Source organism: Microcebus murinus, chromosome 10 (assembly GCF_040939455.1).
Source record: "Microcebus murinus isolate Inina chromosome 10, M.murinus_Inina_mat1.0, whole genome shotgun sequence".
Taxonomy (NCBI): domain Eukaryota; kingdom Metazoa; phylum Chordata; class Mammalia; order Primates; family Cheirogaleidae; genus Microcebus; species Microcebus murinus.
The window spans coordinates 20594609-20618588 of NC_134113.1; the positions used below are offsets into that span (position 1 = coordinate 20594609).

The 23980-nt window shown below is 37.4% G+C and overlaps 2 protein-coding genes across 4 annotated transcripts in view; both read right to left on the reverse strand.

Annotated features, from left to right (window-relative positions):
* The window catches only part of SLC17A8 (solute carrier family 17 member 8), a 48366-nt gene extending 44923 nt beyond the window's left edge, over positions 1-3443 (reverse strand). For both annotated transcript variants that reach the window (XM_076006793.1, XM_012787624.2), the window contains exon 1: positions 3139-3443. In XM_076006793.1, coding sequence (XP_075862908.1) covers positions 3139-3239 — 101 coding nt within the window. In that variant the 5' untranslated portion in view covers positions 3240-3443. The remainder of the gene's footprint in view (positions 1-3138) is intronic.
* Positions 3444-15789: 12346 nt separating this feature from the next.
* SCYL2 (SCY1 like pseudokinase 2) overlaps positions 15790-23980 on the reverse strand; it is a 57943-nt gene continuing 49752 nt past the window's right edge. For both annotated transcript variants that reach the window (XM_020287900.2, XM_020287901.2), the window contains exons 14-18: positions 23353-23453; positions 21928-21994; positions 21701-21796; positions 20047-20166; positions 15790-19028 (exon numbers count right to left, since the gene is read on the reverse strand). In XM_020287900.2, coding sequence (XP_020143489.1) covers positions 18384-19028; positions 20047-20166; positions 21701-21796; positions 21928-21994; positions 23353-23453 — 1029 coding nt within the window. In that variant the 3' untranslated portion in view covers positions 15790-18383. The remainder of the gene's footprint in view (positions 19029-20046; positions 20167-21700; positions 21797-21927; positions 21995-23352; positions 23454-23980) is intronic.

A 23980-nucleotide genomic window follows, 5' to 3' on the forward strand; every position in this document is an offset into this window, starting at 1 on the left:
GAACCCAGGGGCGCCCAACCTCAGGTGATGCCTTAACACACCTGCCTTTGTCGATGGAGCAGGAAGCGCACATCTGTTATGAACGTTTAATACACAATCTCTGGGTGCCGAGGACAGACACCACGCGGGGACTGGTTCCATCTCTTCAAAGGGAAGATATACACGCTTGTAAGGAGAACAGACTCGCCCTCAGCCTCCCCTGGGGAAAGCCTTGAATAATACAACTCATTAGCAGAATAGCCCCGGCTTGCCATCACATCCAGAAGCCGTTGGCTACATTGCAGTCCAAGTAACCCCCTGAACCTAACTAAATGAGTGGCTTAATTTCAAGACAGCAGCAGGAAAAGGAAAAACACCCAATTAGAGAGGTAACATAACGTAATGATTAAGAACGATGGGCATAGAACGTCTCATTTGAAACCCAGCTCTGTCCTTTACAAGCTGTGTGACCTTGGGTAAATGATTTAACCTCTCTGTGCCTCAGTTTTGTCACCTGTAAAATTATAATTAAAATAGTTCCTTCTTCATGGAGTTGTTAATAGAATTCAATGGGTTTACAGTGTCTGGAACATACTAAGTGTTTGCTATCATTTTTTTTTTTTTTTATGAGGAAGCAATTTGAGCACACCCACATTGTAATTTAAGTTGAATAAATCTGCATGTCAGTTTCTGGACATCGATTTCCAAGTTTAATGCCTTCTATGTGATCTGTATAGTCCAATGCTAGACTGTAAGTGAGTGCATGTTCTATCTCCCTACACTTCTAAAATATTATTGTACCTTTAGCTGATTAACTGCTTCTTATCAATGACTGTTTTCCAGGAAGGCTAATAATGCCTGACTGTAATCAGCTCCATGTGCAAACTCTCAATTGCTTCCCTGTGCATTTGCCACTCCTCTGACCAGGAGGAACATTCTGTGATTAAAAAGCATCTCAAGAATTCCATTTAGATGATGATCTCATACTCCAACACTATTAGACAGCTATGATTTACACTGCCTGCTCCATTAGAAAGCAGGGGCTTCTAACTTCCAAATGCTCCTGCCCCTTACAAAACAACACAGTTCTTTGTGACTTTTTTTTTTTTTTACATTGGATTCCATCAACTGCTTTTAATGTGAAAATCAATTAGGCAAAGGGGAAATGCCGGTGATATGCCAGGCTCCGGGCAAGGCACTTGGTATACAATTATCTTATAAACCTGCAGTTAATACCAAACGCATGGCAGAGCTGGTCTCAATAATTCTCAAGTTCCACTAATGCTGAGGATCAATGTGGATCACTGTTCAAAGAATATCTTTTTTTTTCTTTCCTCTACCAATAATTTTTCTCTATAGGTCACTGAAAGGAGAGGTTTGGGTTTGGCTTTTTTTTTTTTTTTTCTAAAGCCATTCTACAATTACGACAACAATGACAATATCCGGCATTAATTTAGTGGATTCTCTTTCTCAGGCTGTTTTTCTAGCTGTTCTGAGGAAATTCTTGCAAGAATACTAGACATACAGCTCAATTTTTCGTTGAGGTCACACAACTTGGCAATTAATGATTTTGTTCTATCCCTAAGCAAATTAATTTGGTAAACAAAAAAATCTTCATAAGGGATCATTGAATGAAAGATAGCAAAACCAGCTCTTAGAATGAGTCTCCCATTGAAAAAAGCAATTAAATTTCAAAAAATCTAAAGTTTGAAACTAAATTTCCTAAATACTGTTTTGTCAAGTATTTTATAAACTAAAGCAGAGTTTGGTGATTATAATGGTGAATAGAGTCCAAAGTCATGGTTTTTATTCCCAACTTTGCCAGATTCCTCTGTCATCATTTGAGTAAGCCAATTAAGCCATTGTGCCTCCGTTTTGCATTTCTAATCAAATGATGCCACCACAATAAGACGTTACCTGGGGAGTGCTCAACAGACAGATAAAACACTCTCTTTAAAAATGTTATTATAATCATTTTCTATATTTGGCTGGTTTATGCTGCTGTCCCTGAGCTAGGTTTTCATCTATACGTGACAATTCAGTGTAGATCTGACCGAATCCTTTTTGTTTTTAATTACCAAATTAATAAGGTGCCCGATCCTGTTCTCTTATTGTGAAAACTCATCGAGAATGATACAATGGGAAATTTGACACTGTCAGGGGCACATGTTTTATAAAACACAAGAAATGGAATGAACCTCAGTTTGCCTAGAAATAGTGCTTTAAATGCAAAAGTTTTTAAATATAAGAGATATCATAAAAAAGTTAAAAGGAAATACCAGGTGGCATGTTCATTCACCAGGATTAGAAATATTCATTCAAACACATAAAAAACTTACCAAGTATATTTTTTGCATTTATTTATAGCAGAGAAATAAAGAAGTCACTTTGCCTTGTACATAAGGACCACTTATTAACTCACCTATAAAACCTGAGCAGGCATTTACTATGTCTATAAAATTCACAAATTAAAATGTCACAATTCATTCATTTAGGGCACACTCTGCTTCCAATAATATTATATTTAATTTTAAAAAATATTCACTTTTGCTTTGGACTAAAATCTCATTCAATTCAATGATATTATATTAATATTTTCCCACTGCAATCATGTGAGATTTTCTGCTTTAAAGAATATTAATTTTTTAAGTTACCTCCTTCAAACTATTGGGTAACTATCCTTCTCTTTGAAAACTATACAATCAGGAACCTCTTTATATATTTCATTTAACAAGCTAAAAAAATTACAAATATTTATAGTGGAAAAATAGTAAGAAACATTTAAAAATTATTTCAGCTCAGCATAACTATATTTGTCATTACTATTATATTAACATGAAATATCATCTCCCTAAATATTTTCTAAGTCAATGTCAAACATACCATATGCAACATCACCGTCTCTACAAAGTGCTAATCCTGCTTTATAGACAGAATACACATCTTCATAATTTCCTAATTCAACACAATACTTTTGATGCACCTTTTTTTTCCTCCAGGCATGTACTGTTGAAGCCAAAAGGGGCTCCAGAAGCCATCTCATCTGACCCGCCCCCTCCTCATTAAAGTGTGGTTTTAAAAACATGATACAAAATCTCTCACACACTGGCAATGCAAGGCTACTCAGAAATAAACCTAAAGTTTGGATTCAAACTTTACCTTTGTAAAATCCCCAAGGAATCTCCCACAGCGTTCTTCACTCCTTCCTTCCCAGGTTTCAGAAATTTTTCTTTGAAGGTATCAAATGCTTTAAAAGGCATTTTGAATGGGGAGGGCACCTCTGAGCCGTTAACAGTCAGTCTCAGAAACTGTCATCCCTCCTCATTTCCAGTGTGGGGACCACTCCGTGTCCTTTGATGAACACCTGGAAGTCGGTTCTCATGGAGGGAACTACTGAAAATCAAAAAAGAGATGAAAGCTGGCCCAGATCTTGCAAGGTAAGGCAACTTCCTCCTCTCTCCCCACCCCTCAAAAAAGAGGCCAGAGGGTGAGTGTCTGGCTGGGCATTCAGCCCCTTGCAAAAGCTACAATCGGAGCAGCAGCCTGTGGCCGCTGTCTCAGCAGCCACTCTCAGACTGAGCGCAGCCTCTCTCCCTCCCCGGGCTGCAGCTGGAGCAGCTAACGTGGGCTGCAGCCCACGAGGAGTCCGGAGACCAGCAACAGCATCTGCGGCCTAGCTGCAGCCCCTCCTGCCGCTGCCCACCGCGTCCCCCTCCTGGCCCAGCCCGGCCCAGCCCAGCTCCACGGTGGCTCTCTCTGAGAGAGCCTTTCCAAGGTGATGCTATAGTAACCGGCACAATACCTGCCCCTCGATCCCGGCTTATGAATGGGCTCTCAGCCAGCGCAGGCACCCAGAGAAGTTTATGAAACATTTACAAGTCCTCTGCTTTTCTGAGGTCTGGCCCTGCAGACAGGCTTTCAGCCACCACTCCAAGCCTTTTATTCCCCTCGTGGGAGCCATGGAACAGTTTTCCAGCCGGATGCTAGGAGGGATGTGGGATGAGTACAAAACCAGGCCGCAACAGCTAGGAGGGCATTTATTTGCTCCTGATCAGCAGAGCGGGCTCTCTCAAGGTATGATGTGGAGATATCACTGGGACCAAATAATTGAAGATATCTAGAACCTGCTTAGAACTCTCCACTGGGTCCTTATTGTCCTCAGGATAAATAAAATTCTTTATCATGGCACCCAAGGCCCCTGCCTGGGACCCTGAGCCACCTGCTTCTTGTCACTCTGCTTTTTATATCAGCATTGCACTGAGCTCAGCAAGCTCCCTCTTTGCCTCTGGACTTTACTAAGTTGTCCCCTCTCTGGGTGAGTCTCCTCTCCTCTTCATCTGGGTAATTTCTAGGGATTCTTAAGTCACATTGAGATGTCACATGCTCTAGAAAGCCACGTAGACCAGGTGAGGTGTCCCTCCTCCACGCCTCCAAATCACCTCTCCTTTGCCCCCGCAGGACCTGGCAGGCAGTGAGTGTAACTTAAATATTTATTGGACTGGAGTTGAAATATCACATACTGCACCCATATTTATGGGCAGCAAGGTGACGCCTTTGTAAATGCTGCTGCCATGAGGAAACAGCCTTTATCTGTGAGGCCCTGATGTTCCAATCCCCCAGTCTGCACGTGACTGACAAATCATGTGCTGTAGGTTCTCGGGTTCCCCAGAGTCATTTCCACAGGACCAGACATTGTCCTCTGAAATCCTTCTCCAAGATTTGAACTAAAACTAAATCAGAGCTGGATACTTGGTGGGTGAAGTACTGCTAACATCTATTGAGCTCTTTCTACGGTCCAAACTCTAAATTGAGCACTCTTTACATATTACCACAATCTTCCCAACACTGCTTTGTGGTTAGTAACTTCTTATTTTCTCCAATTTTACTGACAGGAAACTGAGGCAAAGAGAGGTTAGACTTGCCTGAGGTCACACATCTAGTAAGTAGCAGAGCCAGGTTTCAGATCCAAACAGTCTGGCTCCAGCCCTTCTCTTCTCTGTCTCTCTCTGCCTCAATGTCAATCTCCTCTCTCCCCACACACACTTTACTGAGGCATATTTTGTATTTCATATAATTCACTCATTGCAAGTGGACAATTCAGATTCTTAGTAAATTTACCAAGTTGTACAACCATCACCAGAAAGCAGTTTAAGAGTATTTCCATCACCCCAATAAGATCTCTTGTATTCACTGTTAATCCCCATCTACCACCCCCTGTACTGTAATCGCTACATTCTGTCTACACAGATTTGCTTTTATGGACATTTCATATAAATAGAATCATACAATATAGGGTCTCCTGTGTCCAGCTTTCATTTAGTATAATGATTTTGAGGTCTGTCCATGTCATGGCATGCATCAGAAGTTCGTTCCTTTTTTCTTTTTTGCTGAATATTTTATTGTATGGATATACCGCATTTTGTCTATCCATTGATCTCTTAATGAACATTTAGATTATTTCCAATTTCTAGATATTATGAATAAAATTGTATGAATATTTGCATACGAGTCTGTGTGGACATATGTTTTCATTTCTCTTGGGCAAATACCTAGGAGTGGAATTGCTGGATCATATGGTAAGTACATATTTGACTTTTTAGGAAACCGCCAAATTATTTTCCAAAGTGGCTGCCTTATTTTACATTCCCACTTGCATGTATGACTGTTGCCATTTCTCCTCATCCTTGCCAATATTCATTCCTTGCCTTTTTTAGTACAATCATTCTAGTGGGTGTGAAATGGTATCTCATTGTGGTTTTAATTTGCATTTCCAGCTGGGCCTGGTGGCTCACTCACACTTGTAATCCCAGAGTTTTGGGAGGCCAAGGCAGGAGGATCACTTGAGTCCAGGAGTTGAAGACCAGCCTGGGGAACCTAGCAAGATACCATCTGTGCAAAAAAATATTTGCAATTCCCTGTTGACTAATGACACTGACCATCTTTCTAAGTGCTTGTTAGCCATTCGTATATATTTTTTTTTGGTGAAATTTCTTTTCAAATATTTTGCTCATTTTTTAAAATGGGTTTTTGTACACTTATTGTTGAGGTATATGAGTATATATTCTGGATATAAGTTCTTTATCAGATATGTGTTTTGCATTGTCTTTTTATTTTCCTTATTCTGTATTTTGAAGTGCAAAAACTTTGAGTTTTGATGAGGTCCAATTTCCAATTTTTTCTTTTATGGACTGTGTTTTTATTGTTACGTCTAAGAAATCTTTGCCCAACTTTACGTCTCACAGATTTTCTCCTATGTTTTCTTCTAAAAGTTCCGTTGTTTTAGCTCTTACATTTAAGTCTACGATCCATTTTTAGTTTGTCTTTATATTATATGGTGTGAAGTAAATATCTGAGTTTAGCATGTGACTACCCAATTGTCCCCGCATCATTTGTTAGTAATACTATCCACTCTTCAATTAATTGCCTTGGCACTGTTGTCCAAAATCAATTGAAATAAATATAAAGATTTATTTATGTAATCTCAATTCTGTTCCATTAATCTACATGTCTATTTTTAAGGCAACACCACACTGTCTTGACTGTAGCTTTCTAGTAAAGTTTAAAATTGGGAAATGAAAGTCCTCTAACTTTGGTCTTTTCTTAAAATTGCTTTGGCTATTCTAGATCTTTTGCATTTTTCATATAAATTTCAGGAACAGCTTGTCAGTTTCAACAACAAAAAAATTCTGTCCAGCCCTAGGCTCCTAAAAGGATAGTTTCTGGTCACCAACCTTCTCACTATAACCCAAGACTGAGAATGCTAAAGCTCCAGGAAACCACATGTCTAACCACTCCACCAAGACATTACCTGTCTCTAAAAAGCTCATTCGTTAAAAAGCAAATACAATCAAAATTAAATATGATAAACACACTCTCTTACTACAGAAAGCATCCACTGGTGGGGCTTCTAAGGTATTCCTCAACCCCAAGATACCCTTAGGTTGCTCATGTCTCAGAGCACCTCATGGAAGCATAACCAGGCAAAGACCACATCAATCTCTCTTCAGGGTCAATGACCCCGAAAGCACCAACGCTCCTGTGGAAGGTATTGCTCAGGATGTACACCTGGATCTACAAAGTTTTCTTGGTGATGATTTAGATGGTTGATAATAACCAAGACTTATGCATCATTATCTAGGTGCCAGACATTAAGCATTTAACGTGCATTACCTCATTTAATCCCCGTAATGACCCTGAGGTAGGTATCATCATTATATCATCTACAGATGAGGAAACTGAGGCACAGAGGGGTTCAGTAAACTTGCTCAAGTTTGCACAGCTAGGAAACTGAACAGAGATGGGGTATGCGGGACGCAGGAAGTCTAGCCTCAGAGCCTGTACTCTTAACTTCTACATTAGAGCTGTTGATAAGACAGATTAGAGAATATAAAGCCACACTATATAGGACTGAGGCTCATTTCATTCATTTTTTCATTTGCTCCTTTTCTTACAGGCCTACTAGGTGGTAGGCCCTTTTTAGGCACTGGTGATATAGGTTGAACTGTGACATTCCCCTTGAAGAAATAAATCAACCAGAAAATGAATGAGTTCATCACAGTGTAGTAAGTCCTGAGCAAGGACACCTGCCTCGGCCCACAGATGGAAGTGGGAGAGGGCTTTCTAGAGGAGGGAATGAGAGTACAAACAAAAGTTTAGGAAGAAGAGTGAGGCAAACGAAAGGAAACAACATGGGAGCAGAGACATGCATGAGTGCGCATGGCATTTGGGTGAAGCTTGCACAGTGGCAGAGTCGGGTGGGTGTGCCCATGTGGTAGAAAACAAGGCTGCAATGATGATCTTGAGCACTGTGCAACTCAGTTGTTACAGAAGAGCTTTAAAACATGCACTCCTCATCTCAAAATATCAAACATAGCAGAGAGAGAGAGGAAATTACGTGTAGCGCAGAATTCCCTGAGAGCTGTGAAATAAAAGCTTTGGTCCATGCTGGGGACATGTAGACTGTATATAAATTAGAAAAAATTCCAGCCATTGATACATATTTGATGATTTCCCATCATCCTGTACTCAAAAAGCCACTTCCCTTAGAGAAAATAATATTAACTAAGACATCTTTAGGGGTGCTTGCCAAGATCATAGCAATTCCTTTCTCAGGGAACTTCCAGCGTCCCTCTTTCCCTCCTCTTTTATGGTGACAGGTCTCCAAAGGTCCTGTAGTATACCAAAATGATTCCCATTCCCCTGGCCCTGTTGGATGGACCAGGAATAGGCACCTGCACCAAGTTGAGCCAGTCAGATGCCAGACTCTCCTAGTAATTTAACTTTGGAATTGAAAGGCTGCTGGTTAAACTTGCAGGACCCTGGGACTGTAATTCTGAGGTGGTTACATTCACTTTATGGTGTAGAGACGCAGAAAACACTTGTCTGGCAAAAGAGTGAGGAGTAAAACAGCATAAAAACGTAACAGGGGGAGGATGTGGGTGTTTCTAATGGCCCTCCAGTTCCTGTCTGTCCAGACTCAGTTGTCCTTTCACCTCGGGTTTCATGCAATACCCACATCCTTATAACAAGTTGCCCTCTTTTGGTTTAGCTAAAATAGTTTCTGCTCCTCACAAATAAAGACTCTTCGATGATTTAAGACCCAAATCCTATAATGCCAAGTCTGTCTCTATCTAACACATGTGGGTGAGCCCGACAGTCCAGCTGGGTGATATTTAGGACTCCAGTCTGCAACAGCGAAACAAGGAGAACTCATAGAATGCTCCAACTTGTCCCAATCTGCCACCTAGAGAAAAAAAACAAAACCAACAGATCCCAAACATACAATTTATTCAAGAAAATAATTTAGTCAAACCCAACCATAGTGTTAGATGGAGAATTTTAACCAGGGTCAGAGTTAAGGACCAAATTATTCATCTTTTTGGATAAGAGGCTTCATAAGAAAATAAAAGTGATGAAGAGAACTGGTTGTCTTGGGGTTCCTTCTCTCCCAAATTCTGTGGCAGCTTTTCCAGCCAACCCCATCCCCTACCCCAACTCCATGCTCCTCCTGCTCACCCCCATAACATCCTGAGACCAACATAAAAATTTCTCTTTTAACCAGGACTTCTTGCAATCCTTTAAAATTTTCATATTGTTGATAGCTGTCATTAGTACTAACCAGAATGTACAGAAAACTTGATTTTTTCATTGAACTCCCATATTTGACATTAATTCTTTTATTAATAGTCAAACTTTTATAGAAAGTAGTTTCAAATATCTCATTTGATTCTCACAATAACCCTATGAAACATATAAGCAGATAAATAAATCAAGATTCAAATTTTGACCAGGGCAACCTGGTCAGTGGAATTCAGAGAGCCGGGACTAGGTCCCAAAGCCCATTTCCTGAGCTTGTGTCACATCAGTACACAGCACATCGAGATCCTAATCCAACTGTGGGTAAAAAGTGCCTGTAACATAACTCAGGAAAGATGTACTCAGAACCCCTGCACCTTTAAAAAACTTTATTGAGCATCTAACCATAAATAAGCTTGTGCTAGCCACTGTGGAAATTTTTAAGATAAAATAGGGTCCTAGTTTCTAGGATTACATACTAATCTGTTTGCTTTTATTAAAATGTCCACTGGAAATTAGGGCAAACTAACAGTGACATGAAATGAACATAAAACAAGAAATCAGACCCACAAACTCATTTTCTTGCTGCCATTGGTTGCTTATAAAAAATTATTTATCATTTCATCCTGGAGGGTGCCCCACTCCCCACAGCTCCCAACACAAGACACAATCAATTATCCATTTTTTAGTCTGTTTTCTGACTGTAAAGACAATGAATTATTTTTCTTTAATACATATGTGTATGCTCTAAATATATATTGCTTCAGACGTAGTCTTAAGTCCCCCCTGGTGAGGAAATGGGGAGATACTGGCTTTAATCCAGTATTATGGCAGCATGGAAACACTTTAGCTTTGCCTTACACACCATGCATGGTGACTTGAGAAAAAGATTCAAGGATACTTAGGTTGTGTCCAAGACCAAAATATCCTAGAAAATCTGGTAATTTAGTAAATGCAGTTGTGTCATAACAATGCAAACTAATTCTGAAGGAAGTCAAGATCAGAGAGGATGTTGTGGAGGATTTTCACCACCTTCACTTTTCCCGAAGGTGCAGACGGAACCCTGAGTGTCCAGGTAATTTCAACATACAGAGCAGTGGACAGGGTTGATATTTGGAGAGTCGAGAATCCAGATGGAACAAACCCACACACCTTCCACAAGTATTTCTCATGAGGTGCTATCCTTTTGTAGATTCAATGCCACAAGCCAGATATTCTTACCAATATTTCCCCCCAGCTGGGCATGGGGGTACGCGCCCATGGTCCTAGCCACACAGGAGGCTGAGGTGGGAATATCGCTTGAGCTCAGGAATTCGAGGCTGCCATGAGCTATGAGTGTGCCACTGCACTCCAGCCTTGGCAACAGACTGCACTCCTGTCTCAAAAAAAAAAAAAATTTCCCAACTTACATTCGTTCAAAAAACGCAGCTATAAAAGCACTAATGCAATGGATGATTACTTGGGTGACAGTGACCTCTTCTGGTAGTTTGTGGACTAAATATATTTATGCCAGACATTCTCCCCAGAAACCAGGCACTGTTTTTATTTATTTACTTATATTTATTTTTTTTGAGACAGAGTCTCGCTTTGTTGCCCAGGCTAGAGTAAGTGCCATGGCGTCAGCCTAGCTCACAGCAACCTCAATCTCCTGGTCTCCTGGGCTCAAGCAATCCTACTGGCTCAGCCTGCCCCGATTGGCTGGGACTACAGGCATGCACGACCATGCCCAGCTAATTTTTTTCTATATATATTAGTTGACCAATTAATTTCTTTCTATTTATAGTAGAGATGGGGTCTTGCTCTTGCTCAGGCTGGTTTCGAACTCCTGACCTCGAGCGATCCGCCTGCCTCGGGCTCCCAGAGTGCTAGGATTACAGGCGTGAGCCACTGCGCCCAGCCCAGCCACTGTTTTGAAAGAACAGATTTATTGATTCTATATACATTTATCCCTAAGTGTGGGTTCTTAAATTTCTGAAATATACAATCAAGTCTAAATTATTACCTAAAAATAACAGTATAACTCATTTATTTTGCTCCTTGCCTTGTTGTCATCCCTGGCTCTAATAGAAAATGTTCTAAGCAGTTAACATTATTTCCATTTTTCTTGTTCATCAAAAATTATTTGACCAGATTTCCCCTAATCTGAGTTTTCATATAATCTCAGAATTCAATAGGACTTTGGGAGTTACCGGCTCTAATCCACTTCCCAGTATGTCAAACTTAATTTGGGAAAATGTGATTCTAAGTAATCATTTGATAGCATAAAACAAAACAAAACAACTTTAAAAAGGCTCCATGTGGCTGAGCTCAGGCACTATCTCCTCTAAGTCTTCCCAATTGCCCTAGACGAGACAGTTGTCCCTCTATGTAGGTAGGTCTCTGACAGAGCCACACTGTCCTGTAATCAGCTGCTTACTTGGCTACCTTTATAACTACAGTGCAAACCCCTTGAGGGCAAGGCCTATATCTCATTCTTATTTGTGTACCCAGAATCTCACGCTACCAAGCCTACAGCATTTTTTGGCTTTTTTAAAAAACGAATAAATGTATTCAAACTGTGCTAGGTAAGGTATTCTTCTTCATTAAAGCAAAGTTTATTTTAAAGATCTTATGTCTATCATAAAGCAGATGGAAATATCTATTGAGTACCTATCATGTACCAGGAGCTATATGTGGTGTTTACACATTTTTACCTCATCTAATCCTAATAAGACTATAAGGTGTGGTCCTTATTTTACAGATGGAAAACTTGTTCTCATTAGTTACTGAAAGAGATGAGATTTAAACTCATTCAGTCCATACAACTATTTATACTCTACCTCATACCAAAATGAGAGTTTCTATGAAAATGACACACAACTTTATTTTTTTGTACTGATAAATTCTCACTATGTTGCCCAGACTGGTTGTGAACTCCCAGGCTCAAGCGATCTTCCTGCCTCGGCCTCCCAGTGTGCTGAGATCACGTGTGTGAGCTACCATGCTCGGCCAAAACTTTTTTTAAATGAGAGGAAAAAAAAGGAACTCTGAGCAAAGGAGAAATAAATGTATTTTTTTAATTAAAGCCACAAGGCAAGCACTGAATATTGCATACTATTCACATGCTATTCAATTACTATAGGTGGACAGCAAATTTGGCTGAAGCTCTTAGCTGTCATTACCTGATTTGTTACATTATTCAGAGACTTTAAAAGATATGGCCAAACTAGTTGCTTAGAAGCACATTTATTCCTGAACTGAAACCTGAAATTTCTCCTGGGGGTCCTCAAAGAAGACCAATGTCAGAGTGAACCAGTATCATCTTTGGCATGAATATAAGTTTCATAACACAGTTCAAACCTATGTGTGGTAAACAAAACTTGTTACGTGGCCAAAACAAGGCAACCCAGGCACAAAGGTCTCCATAGTGGGCTTAATTGAGAATTTCTAGAAAAATAAATGGATTACTCAATTTTTGGCCTCCTCCATAAACATTTCTCAAAAATGAGACTTTGAAGGTTGGGCAATAAAGGTTGCTCTCTGACAAGTGCCTGGAGTATAGGTATCACTGCTAAGGGGAGACTCATAATCACTGAAGCTAGAGATAGAAGTAACATCCCCTTTTGAAATTTGAGCAGTCTCATGAGAATGCCTGCCTCAGTGGGAGACCTCTCTATCTCTTTACAAAAGTAACTGAGTATGCCCATTGCTAAAGATTTTCTTAAAAACAATTTAGGATCTGTTCCAACACATGAACAAATGTGCAAAGTGCCCCATCTCATGTCCATAGAGCACACATGACATGATTTGAGCTTGAAATTAAAAAAAGAAACCACACACACACACATACACACACACACACACACACACACACACCCCACACCTTTCTCTGGCTCCAAAGTCAATGCACTATGCTACGGTTTGGATATGGTTTGTTTGGCCTTGCCAAATCCCATGTTGAAATTTGATCCCCAGCGTTGGAGGTGAGGCCTGGTGGGAAGTATTTGGGTAGCAGAGGCAAGTCCCTCGTGAATGGCGTGATGCCATTCTCACGGGAATGAGTTCTCACTTAGTTCCTGTGAGAACTAGTGGCTGAAAAGAGCCTGGCATGTCCACGTTTTTCTCTCCTGCTTCCTCTCACCATGTGATGCCTGCTCCCGTCACCTTCCGCCATGATTGGAAGCACCCTAAGGCCCTCACCAGAAGCAGACGCTGACACCATGCTTCTTGTACGGCCTGCAAAACCATGAGCCAAATAAACCACTTTTCTTCACAAATTACCCAGCCTCTGGTATTCCTTTATAGCAATACAGACAGACACTGTGCTTCTGGTATGACCATGGAAATGCCTCCCATTTGACTGTTGTCTCACCATTGCATTAAGACTGGCAGGCTTAGAGACGTAGTAGACTTGGAAGAAACCTAAATGAATGTTGATTCCTACATTCAAACTCCAGACATTAGAGTCTCTATCTCATTGACCTTCATATAAAAATCAAACACTGGCTTTACTAGCAACCGAGATGCATACACAAAGGAACATATCCAAAAAGTAGGACAAAATAATAAAAAAGAGAGACAAAATTGGAACTGCATCAAAAGGTATAAAGCAGCCAAACCATATTTCCACTATAAGCACATTTCTAAAGAAATTTCAGAAAGTTTTAACACAGGCTAGTATATACAATTCCATATGGCTTTGCTCACAGCATATATATCACATGGCCCCATTTAAAAATAGCTGAGTGTTAGATTCAGGATCTATCAGTGAGGACACAGGAGACAGAAACCACATTAGATATTTAATTTTAACATGGAAATTTTAATGTAATAATTGTTCACTAGTACAAGCTGGCTAACTATTCAAATAGGGTAAACTACTCTGTACTCTAAGGGGTACAGAATGTGTGTAGGTGCAAAGAAAGCAACTATCACCTCTAGGCTGAAAGTGAAAAAAAATAAACTAGGGACTAAGAGGCTCTCTTCCCCACCTCATTCACAAGAGCACTTCGTTGGAAAGGGTGTGGTTTCCACAGGAAAGTTCAGCCTGCCAGTGGTGAAGAAACTTGCCAGAGGGCATGGGCCACAGATATGAAGACAGCTGCTTGAGGGGGTGGCAGAGGTACCATGGAAGCAGCTCACTGGAGATGCTCCGTAGTAGCAGCAGGGCTGGTAGAACGTTCATGACCTGAGGGACAGCTGGAGCTCCTCTGCTTGGGCTGCTGGGCTCCTACGATGGATAAAAATTGAGAAGCAGAAGTAAAGTGCCTTCCTGCAGCCCTTGCTTTGCAGTGACACTCCAGGGCCCTCCACTGATGAAGCATAACAATCTGCCAGTTGGCAAAGGAGAAAAGTAGCATGAAGCAGGGAAACAGATGGGCTTTGGGCTGGGAGATAGTAAATGGGTAATTGCCAAAATTCACTTCTTTGGCTACTCAGCTTCCAGATGCACCCATGCTAATACAGTAGCTACTAGTCATGTGGCTACTGAGTACTTGAAATATGACTGATGTGAAATGTGAAATGTGCTATGTGTAAAATATACACAAGATCTCAGAGACTATGTATCAAAAAATAATGTAAAATATCTCAACAGTTTTTCATAGCAATTCCATGCAGAAATGATATCAGAATATATTAAATTAAATAAAATATATAATTAAAATTAATTTCACCTATTTTTAAGGGGATTACTAAAAAAATTTAAATTACACACATGGTTTGTACACCAAGCCATAAAATCCTCCCTGAGTGGCAGGACCAATTTGTCTGCTTTGGATAGAAAAAGTTTGTAATACTCAACAAGCTTTGTTTTGGTAAAATGGCTTTTTCAACAGCATTACTCTCCTCCCCAAGTTTGTAAGCATTAATTCTGCTATATGTCTGGGTACTGCAGCACATACTGCTAACCCAAGTCCCCCAGCCATCCTCATCCACAATTCAAAGCAGCAACCCAGAGAGGCTGATCTTGACTCTGTACATTTCTGTCATTTCCCTCACTTCTCCCCCTTCATCGCCACTTTTTCCAATATAAATATATTTATGGTTTCCAATAAATTTTTTAATTTTTTTTTTTTTTAAGGGACAAGGTCTTGCTGTCCCCCAGGCTGCAGTGCAGTGGTGTGGTCATAGTTCACTGCAGCCTCAAACTCCTGGGCTTAAGTAATCCTCCTGCCTCAGCCTCCTGAATAGCTGAGACTACAGGACTATGCCCTGGGGCCCAGCTATCTGGCACCTAATAAGTACTGAACACATACTTGCTACAAAAATCAGTCTCAACAAAAGCACCTCCAAGAAGACTGCATACAATAAAGGATACAATGTGGTAGAGAACACTAGACTGCAGATTAGGAAAAAATCTAGCTTCTACTTCTGGCTCTGATCTCCTTGGGTTAAGCCTCATAAGCCTCAGGCCCTTTGTTCTACCTCTGCTTGCAGAGAGATGGTTTGAATAAAACCCTAAGTCATGAAATCCTTTTTGTGATTGTAATCAAGTTTTTAAAAGTTAATAAGATAAAAAATAGAGTACACTATACTTATTAAAGACATTTTCTGAAACTTTTTCAGGCATGTATTTTATACAGTAGTTGCAGGGTAAAATGTATTTCTTACCAAGTGTCACAGCTACAGTTTGAAAGCCACTGATGTAGATAATCTCTTAAAATCCTATATAGTTTGAATACAGATTCATTTGTTCTAAAATTATTTTAAGACCAGTAAATCACAAAGTATGAAATCACACCTTAAAATTGAAAGTTTTATCAAAGCTAAAATTTATTTGGTGCATACTTTGCTTGCTATCAGGTATTTTCACATTTACCTTTTTTTCATATGTAAAAGCAACCATGTGAGGTATTTTACAGGTTAAAAAAAAAAAAAAACTACTTCCTTAACTTACTCAGTGAAAAGGAGGGTTATAATAAGCATTCCAAAATAAAAACAGAAAACAAAACCCAGACATGTACAAAGTCTATTTCCATTTCCTTTTATACATCCTCTATACATATCACACACTTTGCATTAGGAGAATAGAGAACCAATTCAAAAGAAAGGGCATCTTTGTTCATTTTTGTCTACAGGTGCTCCTTAACCTACCAATTCTCTACTCTAAGCACAAGGGACTTAAATCCTTTGAATATCCGAAATAACTTTAAGATGATCTAGTACTTTGAAAATTTCGTTCACATGGGAAGACGTAAGCCTAAAAATAGGACTGTTTTTCAGAGGCAAATTCTCAGCAGAAAAAGGCAATGATAACAGTTCAGTTGATGGAAATGATTTAAATAAAATACCTTTGAGAAAGTAGAAAAACTTATAGGAATAATTTTGTAAAAACATAGCACCATTACCTCGATGAATGAGCAAACTTTACATATTTTTTCAAATAATCTACTTTCATATTTAGAAGTTCAAGTTACATAAGCTGTTATATTAAGATTTCTTTCTAATTAGGAATCCAACACTGACATCAAGTTATTTTACAAAATAAAAGTTTCTCAATAAACAGCAACTACTGAATTGTTACAAAGAAAAATTTTTCAACATTAAGCAATTTTATTCCATATGTAAGCTTTTCCCAAAAGATATATTAATATTGCGTTACCAACAAGACAGCTAATTTGGTCAAGTTGTGAATATATTTGGCAAAAACATTTTGATCTTCCTAATGTTTTTCATTTCTTGGATAAGAATCTTTAGCAATTCTATCAATCCTTTTTTTAAAACCATGTAACAAAGTACAGCTCACACAGAAAACTAGTGTGAAAACTGATTTTTATGTTTCAAAGTACCCTCTTAACTGAATGCTGCCAGCAATAATAATGCCATCGAATTATATTTTATAATCAAGTACTATATATTAAATATATATAGCATATGTTTGTATGTATTTTTTCAATGAATACTCATATTCAATGAATAAACTTAGTACCAGCACACTAAACTTCATATTATTTATTTTAAATGATTGCTGGTTCAATAATTAAAACCACAAACTCTATGGCAGTAACTACAATACATACATAGTTCTTTGAAAGATAGTTTTAAAGTAATCACATAAGAGTGGCATATAATTTTTAAAAATACAATGACATTTATAGCATAAGGCTCTGTGGTTGAATAATCAGTACATTAAATAAGAATATCAGGGAAAGGTTTTTAAAAATAAAGCATGTTTCCTGTTAGGAGAATTTATTCTTTCCTTTCTAAAAATGGCTAACTATAGACATCAAAATGTTCAAACAAAAGTTTCCTAAATTTCCTAGAAAAGTAAGAATTAAACTTCAGTAGCAGTAATTGATGAAGTCAGACTATCATGGCAAGCTGAAATTAATCTGTTCGTTAGCCAGAAGATACAACTGCTCATTTTTAGAGAAGTAAAGTTTATTACATTTGAAACAATACAGCAGAAATCTCAAAAGTTTACTCATTAAATATAGTTTAATTCTTACAAATCTCCTTTTGAAAATGCAATTCACATATGCTGCAACCCCAGAAGTCTGAATTCAAAATGAAATATGAAGGCAGTAGTCAGGGAAATCACATCAGAGCTTCGTCAAATATCTGTACAAATCAGTATATACCTCTTCTGTGACACAGTAGGAAAAAAGTGATTCTAAATATACCCAAGTGAATGCAGAAAAATACATTACTATTTGAGGCAGACCATGCTAAAATATAATTTACAATGACTAGTTTGCATTTAAGATGGTTAGTAATGTGTTTAAACCAATGAAATCAAGGTAAGTTAAATTTTGCAGTATTTGCTCAGTCTTTTCATACTAAACATTTGTTCATCTGAAAAGTAAATAATTTTGGAAAAAGCAAATGACCTGATCCTTCTCTTTATGCTTACCATTTTCTCTCTCAGTCATACTAAATGCAAACAAATCAATACAGCATCAAGATTTTTCACATATTAAAATGAAGACTAATGACTTGTGAAGGTACACTGTGTACCACATAGTACTTAATAGAAGAGCTTGCAATGACCATCAACTCAATTTTTTTAATAACACTAAGATTTACAAGCCAAAATAAACATGTGATTTAAAAATTCTGCTATTCAAGATAACTCAGTTGTCCTTTTTTTCTTTGAGATTTGTAAAGGTTGGGTCTTTAAAAACCTGAAGAGGAGTTGGTAAGAGGAAAAAAAAATCCTCGATGCTTTAAAAAACTCAACTGGTTAGAAGTCCATACAACTACAATGCTGGCACAGAAACAGATATATTCTGTCACAGAACCATTCACTTTCCCACAGCAGTAGCTCCTCCAAGCCAACTAGACTAAGATGTAAATCAGCTCACCCGTGATTAAAACTGAGTAATCCTTCAAAATAGAAGCAAGACACCTCACCCAAAAAGATCTTTTAAATCATTGCTAGCCGAACTACTATTGGTCATAGTAGTTGGTGGCTGTGCAAAGTTCTGTGGGCTAAAGAAAGGATTACCCTGCATACCAAAGGCAGATTGTCCTATCATGTTCATCTGTGTTCCCATTACAGAACTGCCCATACCTGAAGAGCCTTGAGGAGGTACAAACTGATTAAGCCACTGATTTGGTTTCTGTTGTGATAACTGGTTCATGCTAACTTTGGGTTTCTGAGGGCCAAAGAGATTATTAAGGGCAGACATATCTGCAGGTCTTTGTTGGGTCTGCTTCGAACCAGCAGGAGGAACACTCAAAGCATTGAAGTTTGGCAGAGTGGGAGCTGCTCCCAGAGTCATCTTGCTCACTCCAGGTGTGCTTGAACTACTGAAGAAGTTCTGGTTTGTATTAACAGGCATGTTGAATCCTGAAGTCTGAAAGCCCATATTGGCATTTAGGCCGTTCGTCAAGTTTCTCTTTGTATTATCAATTGGTGTAGAAAACATCATGCCAATGCCCATGGAAGGAACAGAAGTGAAGGTACTTGAAGTAGAAAGTTTAGGGTTACTAACAGAAAGGCTGGTCAAAGATGACATATTATCCATCAATGTGTCTGTCAAGTCCTTAGTCTGAAAAATATGAAGGAATTACTTTATCTCCAAGAAATCCAAATTACTTTATAATTAGTAAACATTACAGATTACATTAAGCTCAAGGATCTGCACCAAGTCGGCAAACTATGACCTACAAGCCAAATACAGCCTGCCACCTATTTTTGTATAGTTTTTACAAATGAATATTTGTAATCAATTTCATGATAGACAACACTAACTTTTAACTTCAATTAAGCAAAATGTTATCTTCCCCCAAATAGAACTGCAATCTTCTCATCAGTAGATCTATATCACAAAAAGAATACCCTATTATTTTTTATTTTGAATTTCATCAGAATTTTGTGGAAATTTATTTTCTCTATTCTTATATCAGTACCTAAAAAATATTCTCAATTTTGCCTCCTGGGCATCAAATATTTTTTTTCTCAGAGGAAGAATTTTAGTGATTAAGAGTAACAACAAAAAAATAATTTAAACCAAGTTTTTAAGATAAAGTTATTCTGAAACCATTAAGAGTATAAACTATCTACAAGCAGCGCCCTAATTCACTGCCATAGCACCAGCAACTAGAACAGGACCTGGAGGCACAGGGTAGAAATAAATACTGGTCAGGTTATGTAAACACATTTTCCTAAATCAAGTTACAAACAAAACTATAAATGAAAAGCTAAAAATAGAAAAGTATTTGTAGCTCAAAAATACATAAGAGCATGAATATAATATTCCTGATCATTTCAAAGTGAACTGAGTTGAATTTGTACTATGAGACCTATCTCTTTTAAGAACCCCTCCTATTTGCCCATTATAGATTCCTCTTTATTGGTACCAAGCGCTGTCACCAAACATTATACAACTGGGCAGGCTACAGAGGAGTTGCTGGAAAATCCTTTATACCCATGCTTCTTAGAAACTACATATTAAAGTATCCCCTTTGAAACACATTTTTATAAAAATACTAGTAGGTTAAGTTCTATACTACTTCAATCCTTAATAGTAGTAGACTTGAAATTATGCAAAAGAAATGAACTCTGACCTGCTTGACTGGAGCAATAGGTGTGTGTACTTGGGGTTTTAGAGGCTGCTGGCTTTTCAACTTCTGTGCTTGCTCTTGTTCTTTTGCTAATTTTTGTTTTTCTTCAAGTGTAAGTGATGCCTTAAAACAAAATAAAGGATAAAAATCAACTGGCAACTTCATAATTCCATTTGTAAAACAAAGTATTTCTTTTTTGGTAAAGTATGTCTTGGTATGTTTAGCAACACTTACTACTTCACTGAAAAGCAAACTACTCTTGAGTTGGTGATTGTCACAGGTTAGGTTTTATTTCAAACTTCATACTACAAGATTTAACTTGTTAGATAGAAAATCACAGGATCTGTGCTAAAATATTTCCAGTATGAAAACAATTATTATTTTAAAACCATTCATTAGAATCATCTTTTTCCAGACAATGAGACTAACTGGTTTCATTCTATAAAACTGGGAGATCTTGTTCAACTCTAATCTATCTCACTACAAAAATATTTTAGGAACTCACCAAAAAGCTAAGACTTGAATAAATATATACTGTCACTGCTAATGTCTGTAGCAAATTTGATGCTTCTCTTTTTCTTTTATGAACCTTGCTAAACTATAACCTTACAATATGCTCTCTTATAACTCTGTGAACAACTACGTTCAGTAGTCCCTATGCCTTAAACATTCAGGTATTCATATTTGCTGAATGAATAGAAGAATGCCCTCAGCAGAAGCTGAAAATTGACTTAAGTATTTTGTAATATTGGCTGCTAAACAAAATTTCAATAGGAAAGTATTATTAATATTTTATAGCTTATTATTCAAAATCAGAGAGAGAGCAAAATCTTTACAGTAAACAGTGAAGAAAAATGTACTCAGATTTTTTTATCTATTTGTGAGATGGAATCAAATTCATTTTGAAAGTCCTCTTTAAAATATTGTTCATTCACCATTAATATGTCATGTAGACATCATGAACCCCTGATAGAATAAACCAAGAAGAACACATCATCACTTCTGCGGTATTCTCATCAACAATACACAACCTTAATCTAATTATAAGAAAGCCTGAAACAAGCCCAAATCGAAGGCTATGCTACCAAATAACTGACTGGTACTGTTCAAAAGTGTCAGGTTGAAAATGTGACAGACCACAAAAGTTAAAGCTGTCACCATGAAATGAAAGAAGAGAGATGAGGTTGCTGAGCTCAAAAAGAATGGAAAAGGTCTGGAACTCTCATTTGGGAATGTAGTGAGTAAGAGAGAAATTAAAATATTGAAGAGCAATAGTCAGGGAGAGTCTAAGGTAGTTGGACAGCACAAATCTGCAATGGAAGCCATCAACACAGGAACAGAAGCAGAGAAGAGACAGGTGGAATTTACCATGAGGTAAATTCTATGACCAGCAATGTACATGAGAAAGAACAAAGGAGTCAGGTAATCTAGAAATAGTACCATGTGGGAGGTTGAGTAATGGAGGAAGCTACAAATCTTAATCATATTTATTCTCAACATGGTTAGGTCATGTTCCACTCATAAAGATATTTCATAAAGATAATTACAGAATGTTTCTTACTAAGATTCTAAACAGAATTTCCCAACAAAAATCTGTGCTTTACAGGAAATCCTAAAATATAAACAAGAATGCTAAGAGAATAGCCAAGAAACTCACTCTTTTATGCTTATTCTGTAACCCATCCTCTTTATTTTCTGATTCCCCACCAGTCAGAAGGTCTGCTCCAATGTTGTTAAAAACCTTGTCAATTTGCTGAAATAGAAAAATGTCAATCATTTAAACAGACTTTAATAAAAACGTGATTTTTACTGCTTAAAGATTAAGAGCCCCACAAATGAAGCACATTGTCAAGCACTTTCTATAAAAATTAATTATCTTCTTACCTGATTCCCAACATTTGTAACTTTTGTCTCCTCAGAAGCATTCATTTGATTTCCTATGTCCAAAGATCTGGAAGAATTGAATTATGACAAAACAATAAAAATGAATGCATATTTTTAAATACTCATACTAAAAATTGTTTATCCACATGAAATTTATTAGAACCCAAATGAACTGTAACTTCCATATTTAAGAAGAGTCATAATCTTTTCAATTATTTTCTTGCTTAAAAAATAATTTGTATCTAAGTCCTTTTTTAAAACTCAACATTTGAGATTTACTGGAGAATTTACTCAAGGTGTCATAAAACCTGCAAGAATAGCTCTTACTTTCAAAGAGCTTAACATCTCACTGAAAGAAAAGATATAATATTGGGAACTTAATGTGATAAAGCTCAGAAGCTGTGATAGTAACAGTAATTGCTATAATCACTGTGATGTAGGCCAGATCTATGCCTTGAGAAATAGGTAGGATTTAGATAGAAAGACGAAAAAGGGAAGGTTCATTTCCTCACTCAACTATAAATACTATTAAAAACTTGTTTCTACCTGTAATACATTTTTAAAATTAATTTTCAGGGTTCCTATGTTATTACAGACAATCCATTAAACCTTACATATGTACACACCACAGAATACTTAGAGCACACCAAGGGCTATTTCACCTATTTCTACATCATGTGTATTTATTAATACTTTCATCAAGTCTTCATTTATACTGGGAGAGAAGATAAAGTGTTCCTATTTGGAGACCTTGCTCATGACTGATGTTAATTTTACTGATTTTCAGATGTCTTTTTGGTTCAGGATTAAACTTTAACAGATATTCTCAATTCATGTGTTTTGCTCTGAAGCAAAGAATACAGTGGAGCTTTGATTTTAATAAACTGGCATTTTCCTGTGGATAAATTTCCTCCTTTGCCTTCTTCTTTTGAATACTAGTGTTCTGCAAATAATTTAGAAAATCTTCCCTAAAAATAAAAAGGTGGATGCTGTGGTACTACATATGAAATGAATATTCTATAAATGTTTCTGGAGTTAGATGAAAGAGAAAGGAAGAAGTCAAAACACCAAGAATTGATAAATTTGAAAAATATTTATGAGTGGTGTTCCTGGTGTTCAGCAACCTGACTTTACAATGCCACTGGCTAATGCTGACAAAGGATTTTCTTAGAAATAGAATTGTCTTTATGTAGAAAAAATGCTAAGATTGTATCATATTATGCTTTCGTACTCAGAAATCACATTAGATTTTCAACCACATTTTAACTCGCTTCAACTTATTAAATGTTGACAAAATTTTAAATGTTTTACATATGGTCAAATTAAAATCCAGCTATTTTTCTATTCCATATTCCAGAAAACCAATCATGAGACAACTTTTATCTCACTCCTGCCCAATGTGCAATTCATTTGCAACCTACTTACTTCTGCTGTTCTTGCATTATATGAAGTTGCTCCAGTTTAGTCTTATGTTCAGATTCCAATCTACTAAGCATCTCTTTTATGACGGAAATGAAAGAATTGAACTGGTATAATAAGAAATTGATATGGTTATAATGTTTCAAGTCAGCAGCAAATGTAATCAATTAAGATAATTCAACAAGTTAATCATAATACTCTCCATTTTTACCAGTAGAATAGGATCCACTCATAGCACTGATGTCCAACAAGGATAATATATTTAAACTCAGTGACCACAGCAAGCTTTTAGAATATCTTTGTATAGTGCTGATATGATAGCTGATGAAGCTTTTAAGGTCCAGAAAACATGTCTCAATGAGTTTTATATCCTGAATTGTCTAACAGCTATTATTCAGGGGTTTTATACAAGTTCACTCTTAGTTACATATTGATTTTCCTAGGATAATCCAAAATTATCTGACACCATCTGAATTTGTGCCTATCTAGAAACAATCTATTTAATAACACAGAAAATTCCTGTTTACTCAGACTGCAATGACATGTCTGGATAAAATAAACCTTGTTTTCCAAAAACTTAGTAGAAATATTAAAGGTACATAATCCAACTTTCAAATAACTATTGTTTATAAAG